At 41.7% G+C, this 19,910-nt stretch overlaps 1 protein-coding gene across 1 annotated transcript in view; it reads right to left on the reverse strand.

Annotated features, from left to right (window-relative positions):
• Positions 1-17,469, reverse strand: part of LOC114438410 (dedicator of cytokinesis protein 3-like) — a 35,008-nt gene extending 17,539 nt beyond the window's left edge. The window contains 13 exon segments of the mRNA XM_028409725.1: positions 14-102; positions 1,099-1,246; positions 1,317-1,377; positions 1,458-1,539; positions 1,683-1,837; positions 3,109-3,150; positions 4,513-4,597; positions 6,200-6,348; positions 7,747-7,843; positions 9,338-9,393; positions 10,949-10,989; positions 11,169-11,252; positions 17,433-17,469. Of these exon segments, the coding sequence (XP_028265526.1) occupies positions 14-102; positions 1,099-1,246; positions 1,317-1,377; positions 1,458-1,539; positions 1,683-1,837; positions 3,109-3,150; positions 4,513-4,597; positions 6,200-6,348; positions 7,747-7,843; positions 9,338-9,393; positions 10,949-10,989; positions 11,169-11,252; positions 17,433-17,469 (1,126 nt within the window).
• Between the last annotated feature and the right edge of the window lie 2,441 nt (positions 17,470-19,910).

Consider the following 19,910-nt stretch of genomic DNA (forward strand, 5'->3'; position numbering starts at 1 on the left):
GAGGCATATTTACCATAGTTGGTGCTGGGGGCTGAGTACTTGGTGTTGGACTTGCGGATGATGTTCTCGTGTACCTGGTACCATTCGTTCTCATTGTTACATCTGGAGAGAAATACAGTCAGGCTGTTAACAACGCACCGATTAGCGGATCCAGATGGAGGGTTCAGGATTTGTGTGCATGGGGGACTACAGGAACAGCATGTGTCCCAGAGCCGATTTCCTCCTGGAGAAAAGGTAGCAGCAGGGGGAGGCGCTATCAAGCAGCACATTAGCCCAAATGCATAGCACACTAAGCAAACCTGACAGCCAGCTCTCTACCAGCCTTTTTCATTACTGTGGGCCTGAAGGCCCCTGGGAAAGGCATGGGGAAATGCACAGACTGGAGCATTATAGGAGGCGACAGTTTGGAGGCAGCTCAGCACTGAATCACTGCTTGCTTTTTAAAGGGAAGGGCTCTTTGCGTCAATGTAGAGATCCAATAAAAACGACAGCTTTCTATTCCAGAAATGTCTATTTCACACTAAGCTGTGTAGCTACCCCAGAACTATTTCACACTAAGCTGTGTAGCTACCCCAGAAGTACCACACAAGAAAAATATCATGTGACAGAATGACAAAGTGTATGAATGACCTCTGACCCAGAGCGGATGCTGAGAAGGACAGTGCCAACACAAGGAGACATTTTAGCTGTTGACTGGCTAGAAAATCTGCTGAGCATGCTGTTCTTTCGCTTTGTCCTTTAACTTTGCTCAATTATCTGTGCGCGTCATCTCTCCTAGGCTCTTCCCCCTCTCCTTCTCTGTGTCTCCTTCCTTTCGTTGTGTTGGCCTGTGAACAGGAGTGGCTCTCTGTGGCGAAGTCTAACAGAAGCAGCCAGATTCACAACATGCCAAGTACCGTATCTCAGGCCCAGGGTGAGCAGCTATTGATTTTCCAGAGGACACTTCATTATCATTCTGCTTAAAACAGGCCAAGCGTCAACAGTGAAGCGATACATTGTCATGCACAACATTTTCAGAACACTCCTGCATCGCTGCACAGACACAACTAGAAACCAACTGGGAACTTAAGTGTAAGACGGATATTTAATAATACTCACGTATAAACTTTGAGCACAAAGTCCTTCTCCTCTTTGAGGTCTGTGATAGTGTGGAAAACATCACTCATTGCAAGTACAGCGCAGCCATAAGGTCGTCTATACTGCACATGCGGCGGGCCTTTCTTTGAGTCGTTAAGCAGCATACGGCCTGGAAACAAAACAGTAGCACTTAGACCAAACACTAACATATGTGTTTCCATACACTGTACTTTACTCACCAGTTCTGATGACATGTGCAACAATGTACAGGTCTCTTTTCAAGTCTTTACTGCTTAGGTCCTAGATAGGAGAGGAGATGTTAGTGGATACAAATATGAGCTGAATTTTAGAATAATACTGAGAAGGAAAAAAAATCTTACTGTGAAGAGAGCACACAGACAATCAACCTTCTCTGGATTCTTTGGTCCTCCGTTTTTGTTCAGTTTCACCATGAACTTCTCACTGAAAAAATAGAAGCATTTATCAACCACAGAACACCACAGCCAATCTGCTGGACAGAGACAGAGTGTGTGCAGATGTGTGTGTACACTATGTGCTGTAGGACCGATGTTATGCATGCTGTTATGAGATTCCTCAGCTCGTACCTGATCTGTTTGGCCTCACGACTGTCATACAAAGAAAAGAAGACGTCGGCATCCTCGCTGATGCTGTTGTAAGTAAAGCTCTTCAGATTGATGAAGAGGTGGTGCGACACAGGGACACGGCAACCGTCACCATGGCGCTGTTTCACGCTATCACCCTGAGAACCAAGAGGAGAGAGCCGAAATCAAGACAATTCTACCATGTGAGCAGGGCCAAATATAAGCTTGTTGAACAGATCAATGGATCTACTGTGAAAGATTAATAATTCACTGATACATGTATATATGAATAAAAGCCATTTAAAGTCTATTAAAATGTGGAATGCAAGGCTGCAGAGAGGATGCCTTTCTGTGACAAATAAGAGGATGTCATGCAAACGTGTGTGGGAAACTCCGGGGGATTTGTTTGGAGGAGTTGTGACATGAACGTTCAGTTTAACTTTTTCTTGAGTGATTATGTAAAACAAAAATCAAGTTATTAGCTTTTGTTCAGCTCAAGAAAAAAGATCCTTGGCTGACTATGGCTCAGATGGTAACAGTGGGTTATCCCCTTTTGATGGTTCAGTATCTGGCTTAACCCAGGCCACGACTCACCCAAAGTTGCTGGTGAGCACTGCAGTGAGCATTGAGTATCACTCAGAAAAAAAGTATTATATTTATGTCAGACTCAAGGACCAACCCCTAACAAGGACATGCAGAAAACACAAGAGGAGGGTGCTCCTTCTGACAGGAAGTGAGCTGCTAAATCAAACTACAATAATCAACCACCTTATCAAATAGTGCCTATCAATCACTCCTTGTGACTGACCAGCACTGTCTACTTTACAGCTATAACAATAAAACAAAAAAAAACACTACGTGGCTTACAGTGATCATTTTGCATGGAAAGTTAGAAATTACTTGCATCACTACAACTCACTAATTAACACATATACAGTATATATATTTTTTAAGTGGCAAATGAGACACAGCGGTTTTATAGAGCTAATAGGTGAGATTTAGGTTAGCTTTCTGGCTAATGGTAACTGACTCCTGGTTTCAAGTTTCTGTATTATCTTTGTAATTTAACACTTTCACTGAGTAAAAATGAGCTCCATTTGGTCTTCATTGGAGATGCTATCAATGAAATGAATCAATATATACAAACCAACTCAACGGGCAAAGTGACTCAAAGTGGCCTACAGTGCCATTTGTGCATACTTTGGGACATATGTGATCCCAGTGGGAATGGATCCTCACACCCTGACAGTGTTGGTGTGAGGTTCTAATGGAGCATAATGAGCAGGAACATAACCAACCAATAGAATCTAAAAGTGACAGGCTTTAGTGCCATAGCCTGGAACAGTGTGTTTGAAAAGGAGTTGAAGTGAGAGGCAGAGCATGAAAGGTGTGATGACTCCATGAACAAGCAGCTTTGAAATGACTGTACCTGGTTTGTGCTTTGCTGACCACAGTGTCTGCTGGATACATGCTAAAAAAGAGTGTTGAAAAGAAAGATGTCAGATCAGTCAGTCCATTCTTTACTCTTCCCACACAGCTCTGAGCTTATTTACCTTTTAGCAGCTTCAGACACACACTACCTGAGTGTTGCCTTAGTCCATGTTTAAAATCTGACAAAATTTCACCTACGTGAACACTGCTGAGTGGCTATACTACTGTTCTCACTGTGCTAAAAGAAGCCCACATGAGGCAAAACGTGAGCATGTGGGAGGGAAGAGGACAAAGCCTGTATTGCGCCCACACACACACACACACACACACACACACACACACACACCCCTTTCTGCTCAGCAGCCTGAGAGAACTCTTCTACTCCCATACCTGAGGAGGTGCCAAGGCCTCGTGCCCTGCCAAAGACAAGCTCACTTTCATCGGCAGAGTCAGGAGGCTTTTTGGCAGGAAGGAGTCACGCTGTTGTTTCTGGACAGGGCATTTAGTGCACAAACATTCTGCGTGCAAAGCTTAGAAACATGGCAATGGGATAATGGGAGGCTGCAGGGCAGTTGGAGACTGTTTTCATCAGCATATGGAGCTCCAGCTACTGTCCAGAAAGGATCTCCCTCCCAGATAACAGTCTCCAGCAGAATTACATTAGATTTCATAACATCAGTGCTGTGATCGCAGATGTCTTCCTTCTTAAGAAAGTCTTTCTCTCTCCCTCCCTCTCTCTCTCTCTCTCTCTGTGTACTGCTTTGGAAGTCCCACATCACTACAACCAAAATACATTTGAGACATGATTTATTTATGAAAATATGTGTCTCGCCTGGTTTGCGGTTTAAAGCAAGCAAGACTAAAATGTGTAATTTATTCTACAAAAAAAAAAAAAAGATAAAAAATGAATTTGTATGTTCTTTCCCATGGCCTCACCTGGGCCTGTCACTTTGCATTATGTCTGCATTGCTAGGAAACAATCACACTTGCGAGAGTCACGTGCCTTGCACACCAAGGGACACACTCAATATGGCGGTAAGAAAAGCATAAAGAACAGTTCACATGAGGCAGCTCTAACAGCTGAATCGTGCTCTCTCTAGTGAAACACCTTCTTATGGATGATTTGATAATCGGTACATTCGCACATCCCTACACTCCCTACAACACATTCCTATATGCAGAACTAGAGCCGAGCAAAGAAAAAAAAAGGCTCACAGTATGTAAAGAAGCTCATCGTGTGAATCATGGCTAAGGATATAGTTATGCATGCTGCAGAGACATGTTTAATTGCATTTACCATCATGGGAATACCCATTCACTTTATGAATTTATTCTGTTTAATAATTCAAGGGACACATTTGTAGTGCACGGTTGGGTTCAATAGTAATCCCAGTAAACGTACCAGTTTGTATAGCTCTGATACGCTGATCTGATCCGGATCCACCATTTCAAACTCCTTTCTGGGAATGAGGTCCATTCCAAGGTGCCTGGTGAGAGAAGGGTAAGGGTGGATGAGGAAGATTTACAGAGAACAGCATCTACTGTAGCAGCCTACACCTGAAAATCCTTCATGAATATGACCCAGTATGAATGAATTAAACACTGCCCTTAAAGCTACAGTCGAACCTTTTATCTCCTCCTTACATGAGTAATTACATGAACAATGTCAACATGTACATATTATAATGAATGCAGGTGACGAATCACAGAATGTGGTTTAAAGCTATCCACAGTTCAGCCTGTGGGGAAAAAAACTAAGATAACCAGCTAAGAGCATAACAAAAAAAAAGGTTTCATCGCCCCACTGTGATGATACACCTGTCCACATACAAGGGATGCAGTGATGGATTGATTAATATAAGATAACAGTTCATATTTCCTAAAACAGATGCATGATGAAGTAGAAAAATCTCAAAGCAAAGATGTTGCCCTGTTTCACTTGAATATGTTGGTGTTAGCATGTAGCATCCTTACTTTCAATGTCATCTCTTATAAATACACAAACTTCCACAATGTGATTCTAAGAATAAATTCAGGGTACTGTTACTCATGCTACATTGTACTGTACATTGCAATGCTATATATGCTCAGGAGCTAATAGCTATCCAACCAGTGCTACTGTCAATATTCAGTATTAAACCCAAGCATAATATATATAATGTAAAACCAACAGGTTTATACTGGATGACTGGCACCCATTCTGAGGCCGCTTTAAGGTTTTCCTCACATAAAATTTGCTAGATAAATATAATAGTACAATATTTACAATACCAATTCACTGGAGTTAAAATATAAATCAGTTTGCATCAATACAACTCAGCAAGACATTTTGTGGTATCTCTGGAAGCTCCAGAAGTGTGTAATGGTTGAATTGTGCTTACCAACTCTACATGAGTTTGTACTACAGAGACCCACTAAAGCATCGAATGGAATGCAGGGGTTAAGTACTGCTGTCTTGTACATTAGATCATGCTGTTATATAGATCATACTGTAACTCTTCACTTAATTGTGCAGCCTCCAATCACCACGTGCTAACTGTGCCGCTATGATCTTTTGACCATGAAATTCCATCACTGCAGCTCTGACCTCAACATGCACCAATCCTGTAGTTTAGACTTCTCAGTGGTTTTTGTTCAAGCATGACGCACACTCCTGTTGACCAGTTGAGTGGTGTAGCTCAACAGGAATGTATGTGTACTTTTATGTGCAATTGTGCATTGAATTTTTATATTAAACTGACAGATGGTGCCTCCACGTGAAGCTCTTCCTCAGCTGAATCCGAGCCCCTGCATCTTTATCTCTGTTATGGATGTCTGTCACAGCTCACTTGGATGGAGTTTGAAACTGGCAACACTAAAGAATATGGCTTTACAGTTCCTCCAGGGGGATTTGCATTGACTTTAAGCTGCTTCAGACGCACTCATCTGCTAAATGACCATAAAATTACATCATAGCAAAATGCCGTTACACACCCACTCAATCCAGCAGTGTAGATCTCTCCAGCGCCAGAGAAATATTGTATTCTTTTCGGAGCATGACTTCCTGATACAGTTCTCTCAGTGTGTGTGTGTTGGGGGGTGTTACTCACTCATTGCCCCAGTCGAGCCGCACGGTGATGTGCCGCTTGATCTCACGAGTTTGGTCCTGGGCGAGGTGACCCTGGATCAGCTGACGGCGCAGATCGATGAGCTCATTCATCACATGACGCAGCTTATGGAACAGATCCACCTTGTGTTTCTTTGGAAGTAACAGAAAATAAAGTAATATTATCTCCTGTAGCATGTATGTATATTAGTAATTAACTCCTCTGTGGATTTTGTTTATTTATTTTACATGCAGGTATGAAGCTAAGCCTCTGCCAGATTGTGCAAGCAGCAGAACAATATGTGTTGCAACTGAGATTTAAGCCCACTGGCTTTGTTAATGAGGAAAAAAAATCTTTCTCTTACAGGTCCTTTTTGACCTTATTACAGTAATGAATTTCATCAGCATTTCTCACAGACCAAGGACAACACTTTTAATTCAGGCATTCTCTCTGTTCTCCCTAATGGTATGACAAGCCCACATTACCACGCAGGTTTGTTTACATAAATGCAAAGATTAAGCAATGCCACAATGCCCATGTAAATTTAATGAGGATAAACACACTGCATGTTCTCAAAGGCTGCTAGCTGCTGAAAACAAAGATTTTTGTCAGGGTTGATGAGCCCTTTCGGATCTTTATTCTGCAGGGCTAATTACAGACATTATAACAGATACACAGTTATGTTTAGACCATTGCTCCCTGAAGCAATACCATGAAATCTAATAGGCCTCAAAAAAGGTGAAATGCATCAACATCTAGCTAATGCTACATCCGATTATAAGAGATACAACTGTGGCAAGATGGCCCATATCACACAAGGGGGTGAGCACCGAAACCAGCTCTGTTAAATCAGGGCTTCATATTAGTCGAGCTTCAGAGGAAGTTACATCACCACACCAGTGCCTCGGGCTGCTTAGTTGCTCAAAGCATGAGCAGTCCTCAGTGAGAGGTTATGTAAAAACTTGCTGCCAGCTTTGCAACATAGCCACTCAGCTCCAAACTCAAAACCCTACCAACCACTTCTGCCTGGCCCCTCGACACTTAGCAGGATTAAGGATGCTTTAGGTTTGCAATAATCACTTCTGCCCAGCAAGCAAAGGCTGACTTGAAGGTGAAGGATCTTAAGATGGTGCAGGATCTATTCGAGGCAAGCCAAGATCAATCAATGACTGAATGAGACAGCATGAAATCACATACGACAGGTCTGCAGGCCATTATCTGTGTCCCACCACACTTTCTGTTCCTACATACTGTAGAGAGTACATAAAAATCCAGAGTGACAGTCAGAACGACATGCTATAGGGAATCGAATGGAGCTGTCAGTGCATGTTTGGACTAAATTTCCAGGGAATCACTTCTCTTGATGGCAGAGCTAGTTATACCTGGTGTTGGTGTGGTGTGTGCAGGCATAGAAATCATCAGACATCTCTGAAGAATGCAAAGGAAACAACAGTAGATACCATTTCTTTGCACAAGCTGTTATCCCGCTCTGTCATTTATTGCTTTGTGATTTGCTCTGATGTGAGTGACATGAATGGTAATATACTCACCACATAGAGCTGCTTCCACAAGACGCCCCATTCCTGCAGTGTGGAGGTGGTCTCTGTGATTATAGGGTCCTCCAGGGGCACCACCGTCTCACACAGCCTGAGGCAAAAAAAAAAACACACACATATGCATGAAGGTGACATCCATCCCCGAAACGTCAATACTGCTGTTACAAAGTCTTTTTCTTCAGGAATCAGGGATGTCGATGCCAAACAATAGGTCAATATAATATCCTGGTAACATGAAGACTCTTTATTGAGTGCCAAGAATAATAACAATTTGTTTATATGTTTATATCTCACCTATCCTACCAATACTGCTGTTGGAGATTTTAATCCGGGCCTTAGATTAACTAGATTAATGCCTATAATTTTGCATTTCTCTGGTTTAGTTCACAGTTTAATGGTGAGAAATGGGCACTGGGCTTATGTTAAGCTGAGCTAAGCATGTTGATAGTCAGTGACTACCTTTGATCCTTAGGCTGCCTGCATTTTAAACTTGCAGCTCTTGTTGTGAATTACTTCAATGTACCAAACACACAAAGTCATCTACATGCATGTCATTTCTTTTGATGGATGTAACAGGCTGTAAAATGACAAAAAAGGTCTCTTTCTAAGGAATAATGTCATTTTCTGACCAGCAAAAACAAAAAAACAAAACACAACATATCTTTTCAGAGTGACCACATTCAAAGTGAAACTTTACAGTGAAGGGTTAATCTTATGTGGCACTTTTCCTGCAAATTCCAGCCTGTACAATGTTTAAAAATAATGTTTTTGGAACAAAGTAAGTATCTTCATCCCTTCAGTCAGGACCATTGTCTGTGGCGGGGACGCTTTGGGAGAGCACCACAGATGCAGTAGGAGTGTCACCTCATTAACTCCATGAGACAGCAAAGCAGATTTCCCAAAGTGCAGCTCCTGGAGCGAGGACGTATGATAATGTCAATTTCCAAGTCTGCACTTTTAATTGTTTGTGTTCAAACGATAGTCCTTCTGCAATGTGGTAACTCAACTGGAGCATGGTGATATAACAGGAAACTCCCAGCCCACACTAAGCCTGCAGACTGAACATTACATCAGGCCGATGAAGAGCTCTGCTGCCTGTTTCTGTCTTTATTTTGGTCGGTTATGGTGACAACAAGATGGATGTAGATGACCGTGTGTGTGTGTGTGTGTGTGTGTGTGTGTGTGCTTGTCAACAGCTGTCAGGTGGTAATTCTCTTGAACACTGGATTGTCACTAATCAGTGGTGAGGCAAAATTAGATAGCAAAGGAGGCAGGGACACACATCCTCTGTCACTGATCAGCCGATGAATCTGTATCAACAAAGGACCTGCTTCCTGTACACACAGGCTATGTAAGGAAAGACAGAAAATTCCATAGTCTCCATCAGATTCAGAAGGTTTGACCAGTAATTTGACCAGACAAATCTGTATGGGGAAACCATCCCTGAACTCAGAAACAAGGACCTCAGTGTTTCATAGTTTGTTAGATGTATTTGTAATTGTAGAGATATAAACCATTTGTCCTGCGTACTCCTGCTTATGATGCTGCACATGCTCCTATAATATTGCTTCATCATACAACTTACCCTCTGTTAGTCACTGTAGATTTCTTCAAGTGGACATAGCTGACAGGGAAAATACCCTGTGGATGGAGTAAGGAGCAGAGATGTTACTGTGTGTGACAGGATTACATTTCACATTCTCCTACAGCACATGACCAAAACATGTACAGAATTATATTTGTGTGTTATTAACAGTCTGACCAAAAACATGTTGAGTGCTGCAGCTGTTAAAAAAGGAGATTTTACAATTCTGCTGGTGACAAATAACTGTACATGCAGGAGGAAGTGCAGGATCATGCTTCCTTTTTGACATTTTCTGCTGTGTCCTTACATTTCTCTATGAAAAAAAAATGTGAAGCCCAAACTGTTTTCACACTTCAGAGATAGGAGAGGCAGAGCAATGTGCAACATCCCTATTGTGGCTTGGCTTAGCAGGGGAAGGGCATGAGAGACTGAGCGGTGCCAGCTGCCACCCTTGCAGTTCATTTTTTTCTTATTCTAATCTGCCAGATGTGAAGAATTGGCCACAGTGAGCACAACTAATTCTCTCAGTGCAGAAAGAGTATGGGGGCGACTTTATGTGGGCAGCGGAGTACATAACAAAATGGAGGGGTGTTAGTAAGAACTGTAAATAGCTGATGAGAGTAGATAAGGACAGCATGTAGCCACTAACACCTACATTTACCAGGACTGGACAGCTTTTGTGCTTTCTCTTAAAAAAATTCAGCTGCATCATATAACACTTGAACTTCTGACAATACCTGCCGCTTTCATACATCTAATTATGTCTGCATGATATTTCTGTTTTTGATGATACTGTAGTGCAGCCCTCTATATCTTACTCTCTGCTTGATCAAAGGCGTAACAACACAACAAGTATTGTTACATCTGCCCTGAAACAATCACAGCAGAAATCAGTAATGGGTTCAATTGAAACGCTCAGTTTATTTTATTTTTTAAAAAGCTTGTTTTGGTAAAATAACCAGCTTTTAGATTAATAACTGCACCATCTGCTGGCTGAAAGGACCAAAAAAATCAATTTTTTTTCAGAGAATTTTCCCCAAGAAGGAAAACAGCACACCAAACAGTGATGACTGTATTCCTGTCTCTTGTCATAATATAGGTTGTGTTTTTTTCTCCATTTGTAAATGACATCCTGAAGATGCAAGCAGGTACTTTTCTGTGCAGAACTGAGTTAAAAAGCACCTTTATGAAAGCACTTCTTGAAATAGAGGTCAGAAGACTTCTATTTTTTGCTCAAATCAAAGCTCTATTCAATAAATTAATCAGCCGTTGTTGTCTAGACAAAGTTATTTCAGGGGTGCACATCTCTGACATCACATTATCATTCACAAAAATGCACTGGATGTTGCTAAAAGCTTCATGTAGAAATCAAAATGCTACTTTAACAAATGTGATGAAATCTCATCTAACCTTTGATCAAATAAAAAGCGCTACATTGCTACAAAAACACAACAGACTTTTCAAGTCAAGTTACTAGAAACTATATTGCTTTTTTTGTGTTTGTGTGCTTCAGATGCAGCTCTAGTGATGCATTAGTTATTCACCCAATGAATTTTAGGAAAGCAAACTCAACACAATGTCAATGAAAATTGTGCATGTTGTTATAATTACCTTGATAGAAGGCTTTTTGGTGGAAAAGCCTCTGTACCAGCCTACAGAGAGAGCAAAGTGCATCAGAAAACATCCCAAAGCAACTCTATTGTAATGTATGAATGTATCTAATGTAGACATACATTTAAATGGATAGAAAGTCACAATTGAAAATGTTTTTTTAAGGATACAACCCTGATGAAGGCATTTAGATGTTGGATTAAAATTTGACTGCTTTTACCTTCACTCTTCTCCAAAATCTGTACAGTTTCCCCGATCTCCAGGACCAGCGCCTGACATATTGGCGACCGGAAGTTGCAGATCACTGCAGAAAAAAGAAACAAAAGACAAGGGTCAAAAATATTAGACCATATAGTACTGTCAAGAGAAATCACACAGCTGACTAAGACGTATGCTTGGTTTTATCTTTGTGACCTCTGATTAGGCAAGGTGCACCCCCCCTTCCACACAACATGTGCTCTAAGGTTACAGCAGGACAGTTTACTGCAGCTTATTAAATAATCTGTTTAATGCAAACATCTAAACACAGTGTCACACAGGAACCACTGCTTAGTGAACTGTAAACAAGCTCCCACCCTGAAGTAGGTAGTCATTTTAATAGGCAATTAAATCTTAAGCGGCCTGATTTTGTGCAATGTTAAGTTAATAGAAGAGACTCCCAAAATAGAGCCCACGTAATGCTGATTTATCGTAAGTCGATTTAGCATAAATCTTCCGCGCCACCATGCAGTCTTTGACCACACACAGAAACATCCTGTGACTCAAAGACTGATGACATGATTATTCTTAAGGGGATTGATGCCACAGCAAAGGCCTTAACAACTGCATTGCCTCTGGAGCCTGTTTTTAATCTGTGCAGCACTGCAGCAACAAACTGTACACACGCCTCTGTGAAGACAAACTTGTTTAATAATGACGGCGCTCCACTGACGATTTTAAAAACCTACAAATGGTGGCCCTTCAAGGAGAGTTTGGTGTGAATCATTATGCTAATGAACTAGCCAGGGGACCCAGTGAGGGGGAGGAAGAGAAGGAGGAGCTCCGCTGCCTGTTTGAGGGTAACGAGCGCTCAGTTCCTGTGCTCGGGTAACTATGGCAACAGATCATCTACAAACTGGAGGGCTTTCTTCACTGTAACTGCTGCAGGGATCTGGGCATTTTAAAATGGCAAGCTTATGGATGCTGCATAGCACTGGAGTTCAAATCAAGCGTACTCGTCGTGTATTAAAAACAAGAGATGGAGTGACAAGAGTTCTTGTCACTTTTTTTCCGTCTGCCTCAGGCCCCTTTCCAGCCACGGCTAAGTATTGCCTATTTGAGAGTCCTGTTCTTGAATGGCCTCTATTTCATTTGAATTGCAAAACGTGCACTCACACTGTTTTAAAAACTCTTCAGCAGAAGCCGCACCAGTACAAGCTGAAATTGTCATCTTTGAGCATGCCACACATCTCATATTTTCACTCACAAAACCTCCAAAATACACTCTTTCATTGTGCCTAAAATGTGCAGAGCATTAACATATCCTCAGACAAAAATTCATCTTTAGACTTTAACATGTTGGACGTAGGATGTTGGAACGACTGACGGGACGGGGAGATAAAAATGTTGGCAAAAACATTTCTACTCAGCAACAGTAATATCGGTCCAGGCTGTCCCTTTATTCAGTTGAAATAATGATCCACACAGCATCTGATGGCTGCTATTGTGTAACTCACTGGAAGGAATTATGGGGATTGAGCACAGGAGGAGACTCCTGCTGTCCTTCACTTTACTCGTACCTTCACTGTTCCATGTGTGACACACTTGCAACCCAAACACCACCTGCATTCATTTACTTATCAAACACACTTGTGATTTTTGATGATGTGATTTGGTGATTTTGCTTTGGCTATACTTTTTCCCCTCCTGTTAACTGGAGGAAGGTTTATCTGCAAATCCTCTGGCTGGGTTCTGATTATGAAAAGGATCAAATGTATTATTTTATTTGTTAAGAAGGTCAATAGTTCAATCCACTCCTTATATCAAAAATGTAAGCATGGAACTAAACATAAACATTACAAAACATAGTTAAGTCTAGACACCTTCTGTGACTGTCCAAGTGGCAACCTTGGAATCTGAGAAACAGTACAGTAGGTACAGTACAGAAGGGCTTTTCCTTAACTGGCCTCTTGAGGTTCAGACCAAAACGAGCCAGTCATCATAGATCCTAATGTTAAAATGCTCAACAGCATTATACAATATAGATGGGTTTAATCTCTTTCATGAAGGTAAACTTGTTTGTTTAAAGGTTACTGTCTAAAGGTTAACCCATTCGTGGAAATAAACCCGTTTAGAGCCTATATTACGGGTCAAAAAAATCAATGTGCCCCCTAATACTGACATTCTATATCTAATACAGAAATGCTTGTCAAGGATGTGTCTGTGATAGACTTATAATGGTGAGGATAACATTTGTTGTATCATCACGGCCATATTGATCGAATAGTATGAATATGCCATAGTGAGACCCTTAGAGCAACACAATGGGCCTGCTTCCTTGAAAAATGAGGTTGTAATTTTCAGAAGGAGCAAAATTAAAATCCAAAGCCTTCATTTGTAATTATTAAAATGATCAATTGAACAAAAACAAGGCATTGCAAAGCGTGGTGTCATTCTTCCAGAAGCTGGCAGTGTAGCAATTTTAATTAGATTTAAGTAGTAGAATAGATCTTATCAACAGGCAGGACTATTTTCTGCTCTGATTTATGCTTCAAGTATCTATGATAGTTTTAACAGTGTGAAAAAAAATCTTTTAGGAATCCAGTTTTTCTGTGTTGGCGTAAAGTGAGAACAGAAGCTGCAGTAGATCTTCTGTATCAGCACCTAGTAACCACCAGCAGCAGCTCGTGTGTGAAAAAAAAAATCATTTTATGCAAAAATATTTGAGCCACCAAGTCAAGGCATCACGTTGGTCACATCAGTCAGTATCCAGCATCACAGTTTAAAGTGAGCATTAGACACAGTGAACTCAAGATAAAATGGTGCTCCATTGTAAGATAAGATTTAAAGTCATTGTATGAGAATCAATAACACTCCTCTTCTTGTCCTGCCTTTATTTTCTAACTCGCTAACTCGCTGCTTTTCACCAACAGTGTTGCCTTCCATGGTGTGTGTGTGTGTGTGTGGGGGGGCTAATAAAAACAAAGCAGTCATGTCATGTGTGGAACAGTATGTGTCTTTTTAAAAACAGGAAGCAAATGAGTGAACACTTAAATTCTCCTGATTGAATCCTGGAGTGTTTATGCAATGACTGCAGGTAAATGTGGCAATACCAAGCACCTCCACAGTGTTAAAATATGTCTCAATGTTTGTTATGATCAAAAGTACCTGCATCACGTTAAAAAGCTGAAAGTCATAATTACTATGTGTCACTTGACACTAAATGTCCTGTAAATAACATATTTCACTTCACACTACTCAATCTACTCTACTACTGAGCCTGACCTTTGACCTGTTTCCCTTACATCTTTTCATCTCTTACCTATTTCCTGTAAAGAGGAACGACAAGGTTATATCTCTAGAAATCTAGTTTTCTTTGTCCAGCAGGGGAGGAGCTTCCACCCACTACAGCGCACTGTCATGTTCTGAAAAACGTTTTTACTCATGGATGTAATACAGTGAAGCTGGTCATGTATGGCCTGATGACCTTCCTTCAGAATTACATTCAACACCTTACTGCACAATGGGCCACAGGGGAGAAATACTCCGCAGAAAAAGGGAGATGTCATTTAAAAGCTGCCATAACAACAATAAACTCTATTATGACTTATATGACTTATGTAATTTCAAAGTGTTAATGGCCCCACTGTACTGAGAAACATTTTATCAAACAGGACACATCTTCTACAGCACTAAGATTAACTTATTGTCTAAGGTATCTTCTTATTTCCAGTCTTGATCACAGGGAGCACAAACTGAAAGACAGTGAGTGCATCCTCAAACCAATTTAGTTATTCAATGTGAGCATGTGGAACATGAAAGCACGGCTTTTCTGTCCTATGAAACTGGCTAAGTTAAAAAATGACACAATGGTCTTTTGGGCTTCGCCTTCTGAGTCATGTAGTTAAGCACGACTTGAATGCACGCTCACTCACTGAGACACATTACTGCACCCAGGACTTGCGAAGCTAGGGATTTCTGCCACAGAGGCAGAGGAGCATTTTACTACATCTGATTCCAAATCAGTGTCCCAGAAATCTACTCAAGCCTCCAAACTGCAGTGTGGATAGCTGCGAGATCATGACCTTATCATAGACTTTTGTGCATAACTGTCATACATGCGACACTACCAGGAAACTACAGGACTACTGACTGTCGTATCTGTAAAGAGATAGACAGAATTTCTGACACAATGAGGCTTGGTAAACTTTTCACTGCAGATAAAAAAAGGTTAAAATGGTGGCTACAACTTTGGAGAAATGCCACTCTCTCAGCTGAACAGTAGCTCTATCTTTGGTTCCATCATGAACACCAGCCTTAAGTTGTTTATTTCAGGTAGTGGTGGGCTAAAGCTTATAGCCACATTTATGTGACCACAGAAGAAGCTGAAGTCTGAATTATTTCACTCCCATGTGGGCAGATACCAGCTTAGAGTCTGAGCTACCTCCAGTGAAAGTGTAAAGAACTGCTGCTGCGTATATGAGAGTGATCCATCACTGACACATTTGCAAACAAGAAGACTGGCCTGAAGATTGATTGAAGAATGGATATAATTTTGATCATCTGTTTCACAGTTAGCTTGTGTAACATGTTTGTACTTTAGGCATTTGATTACTAGATTAATGGGTGATTACAATAATCATCATTACAAGGCATTTGCTGCCACTGTAGTGATTTGCACAAACTAATATCTGCTGCATAAACACAACACAGGACAAAATAATGAATAGGCAGCGTTTCTAAGAAAGCCGTTAACGTTTCATGAGGTGGTCTATAACTGTTTCCTCTAGACAGAGGAGCCTATTAGGAGGCAAAGTAAAAAAAGCATGGCTGGCTGCTGACAGACCACAGCTCTCGGTGATATGGTAATATGAGAGACAAATTTACACTGCCTTGACAAAATAAGGTAAGAAGATGAGATGAGAATGGAGAGAAAGCACCAGGGTGATACTATAGGGTGTACTGTGAGCAGACCGGCCTTCTTATAACTACAATGATGCTGGAGAAACGATGAACCAAGCATCTCTGGGCTGCCTTTACGCAGTACAGTACAGTATGTCCTGTGTAGGTAATACAGCGGCCCGCATTTCAGCACCGTGGACAGCGTCATCCTCACATTTCAGCACCACGGACAGCGCCAGGTCACTCCGCACAGACTAGATGCGGAGGCTGAGCCGAACTGTTGCGCTTCCACCACACACACACAGACACAAAACACTACATTCCCTGAAAAAATAAATCACCAACCATGTATATGGTCTTGAAGTACAAAAAAAGAACTGCAGTGATTCTAAAGCAGATGGATGACTGAACGTACAATGCGATGCAGCCACTCAGAATGGCGATATCACAGCAGGGTTCTTCTCATGGGGGCTGCAGTCTTTATGAAACGATCATGACGAATGCAATGCCTCCTAACAAAAGTGTAGCCTATATGTGTGGGCGTGTGCATGTGGGAAGAAGAAGAAGGAGAAGAAGAGGAGGAAGAGGAGGGGGAGGCATCATCATGTGCAAGCCAGCATGAGTAGTCCTGCAAGTATAGAGCATCTGGACATGACTCATTCCTCTAATGAAAACCCCTCTATAATGTCATCATCCACACATTTTTGGAGCGACTGTGGGGAACCAGCAGTCAGTTTATAGCGCATCGTATGGCGCTATTTTTTGTTCTCAGACTGCGAAAGATCAGCTTTTTTTCATCCTCTAGAAATGCAAAGCGTCACTTGAGGTCAAAGTGCACGCATGCATGAGAGCAAATGTACAGTGCGTGCAGACACTGTCGCTGCAGCTGCAGCAGTTTTTTTTATTGTCTACAGGTAGCTTCACTTCAGCCTACACCTGTTGGAGGGACGCAGTCACGATGCCCCCTCGTGGTTTTAACACGAATCGCGTTTTTTTTTCCTCCCCCTCCAGATACTAGAGAGAGAGAGAGGGGAAAAAATGCTAAAATGCTACACTGACGCATTTTGTAAAAAAATAAAATAAAATAAATAACACACACACATAACAGTAAAGAGTAAGAGCGTGATTTAACAACACTTCCTGCCTGCGGTTGTGTAGCTACAGGCTGCGATGGCATCCTTAAAGGTGGTGGGGCTGTAGGCTGTATCATCCCACGCAATTTCTCTCTCTATCTATGCAGTCTCTGGCCGTGTGTAGCAATCAGCCATTATAAGTGTTTATCATTTACTGGAAATGGCTTTTCAATGCTGAATGAATGTGACATTACAGCGCCGTTAATTAGCAATAATAGAAAAAAGAAAATAAAGAGGTGCCACTGACTCACCAACTCCGATTTTCTCCTCTTCTGTAGGTATCCACATATTTGGTTATTTTCCCTCCGGTAGAGCAAGCCACATTATGTCGATATCGTGATATGATGCTGCTAAAATAAGACGAGAGCTGAAAGCTACAAATTGTCCTCATACATGGGACTACATGTCTCCACCGGAATCGGTATCCTGGCGTTTAAATGTGCAGATAGATAGAAGAGAAGAGGGGGGGGGAGGAAGGAAGGACCATCAAAAGAAAGCCACGATATCTCTGCTCTATTATGTCCCGGTGTGTGTGTGTCTCCAGTCTGATGCAGTCTCCGTGTCCACCTAATGTAACGCACACGCAAGGACGCACGAACGCACACGGTTTTTTGAAAAAGGTGTTATTGCAGCCAGCGAAGAAAAATAAAGATCCCTCTGTGCGTTATCTCCTTTGAAAAAGCGCATTTATTTCATTTCTTTGCGTTTCCTTGTTTTTCAGCCAATCGCGCGCAAGTCCACCCGATCCACAATAGGCTGCGCAGCCCGCGTGAACGGGCTGAACCGCTCGGTAATTAGTGGGTAATAGGTCGCGATGCTGTTCGCCGGTCCGAACTGTCGAGTTGGTGCAAGAAAATACTGAGAAAGCTGCGCTATACCATAAGCTGCGCCATCTTCGTGGCTGTCACATGACTCGTTTTGTCAACACTGATGTGTCAAGCAATTGCAAATATCTCTCGCTCTTTCTCTCTCTCTCTCTCTCTCTCTCTCTGCTTAGCACTTTCATCCATCACAAACAAACTGCATTTTCCCCTGCTAGGCTGCTGGAAGCCTCTTCCCCCTCTTTTTTTTTACTCTTGACTAAATGTGTTACTTTGAGTGCTGTTGATGTCCTTAAAGTAGCTCCGGGTGTTACACACGGTCAGCCCATGCATGTGAAGTAAAAATAAAAAAAGGAGGGGGGGGGGGGCACACCTTCTCTCCTGGTTGAGTCATTTCAAAGGATCCATACTCACAGACCCACTACTAGCCGTGCTTTGTCATAGTGCAGTCATGCTCCCACACACATGAGATGCAACTAATTCCTAAAGGCCAATTCCCCCACCTTTGAGTTTGATAGGTTTGGATTTCCCATTAAAACCACCGCAGATTGATTTATAGCAGAGATGCCATTCAAACAAAATAAATGATGGCAACTGACAACTTTCACCAAGACAGAAAAGCCTGGGAAACTTGACTTTCATAATATTAACATAGCAATAACAGGCCTTGGTTGTTGCTCCTAAATGGTCTTCCAATAACTGTACAGGATGCACCAGTATCATGGCACTGGGACGTCTTGGCGATGCATGTATCTCTTTGCTAACTCTTGAAATACTGCATTTTCTTGGAGCACTGTGACAATATAATCAATAAGGTATTCTAGCAACATGTACATTTTAAATGACGTCAATATGACACAATGTTCCAAGACACACTAAGCCTCTATCCATACAGTATACTAGGAGTGTTTTTTATTTTTTTCCATGAACTTAGTTTATAAAACCATAAACTGTAGAGTTCATTTTTGCCTTCATGTTGCCAAACCCATAAAAGGCTTAACTATTGAGCAGCAGTCCGTGCATCATTATTCACTTTGAGATCAAATACATTTTACTGTAAGTTGCCTGAACTGGATTGTAGTGACGTGTGTGTGATGCAATGAATTTAGCTGCACAAAACAACATGGTGACCAACTTCATGGCACAACAGGGTGTCATAAAGTGAGTCACTGCAGTTAAAATGGAAGAGGTAATGAGTAACACGAGCAGCATCCATTTTCTATAAAGCTTGTAGAGGGTTTAAACCACATCACGTCATACTTCACAAAGTAAAATATTTTAAATGACACTAAAGCTTCTGACTTTTAAATGTTCATCAGACCTTGATTGTGTAGAAAGTTACTTTTAAGCAGTGCATGTCTGATCATATCAGTGCAATAAGCCGTCTTGTCCTGCACAGACCAGGCTGGTTAAACAGAGTGATTTTGGTTGAATATTGAGCGCCCAGTGAGATTAATGTAGTGTGGGAGGGAGGGCAGTATTCAGCAGGGTAATTTCTCTCCACCATAGCGACGCTGTGACTGACTCCCATCTGTCTATTACTTCAAGTGGAACACTGTGGGCGGTGTTCCAATCATACATACATAAAGCCGGGGGAGAGTGGGGCGTTTTAGAAGCTAAATATGCATCCCAGCTAATAAACATTAAAGAAAGAAAAAAAAAATAAACAGAAGAGCGAGAGGCAAACAACCATGTCCACATGGTCAAAGTGTGGGTTTTTGTTTGATGGTACTGTGACTTCTAAAATGCTGTGGCTGCATTTAGCAGCACTGTGAGGATGCTCCTCTGCCTGATCCATTGAGAGCTGCTATTCCAAAGCCAGCGGACAATAAGAGGCAGCAGAGGAGGTAATAAGACGCATGTCCCACCATCTCATCCATCATCTGCTTTCACACACATATACACACA

The sequence above is a fragment of the Parambassis ranga genome, chromosome 7 (assembly GCF_900634625.1).
Source record: "Parambassis ranga chromosome 7, fParRan2.1, whole genome shotgun sequence".
Lineage (NCBI taxonomy): Eukaryota > Metazoa > Chordata > Actinopteri > Ambassidae > Parambassis > Parambassis ranga.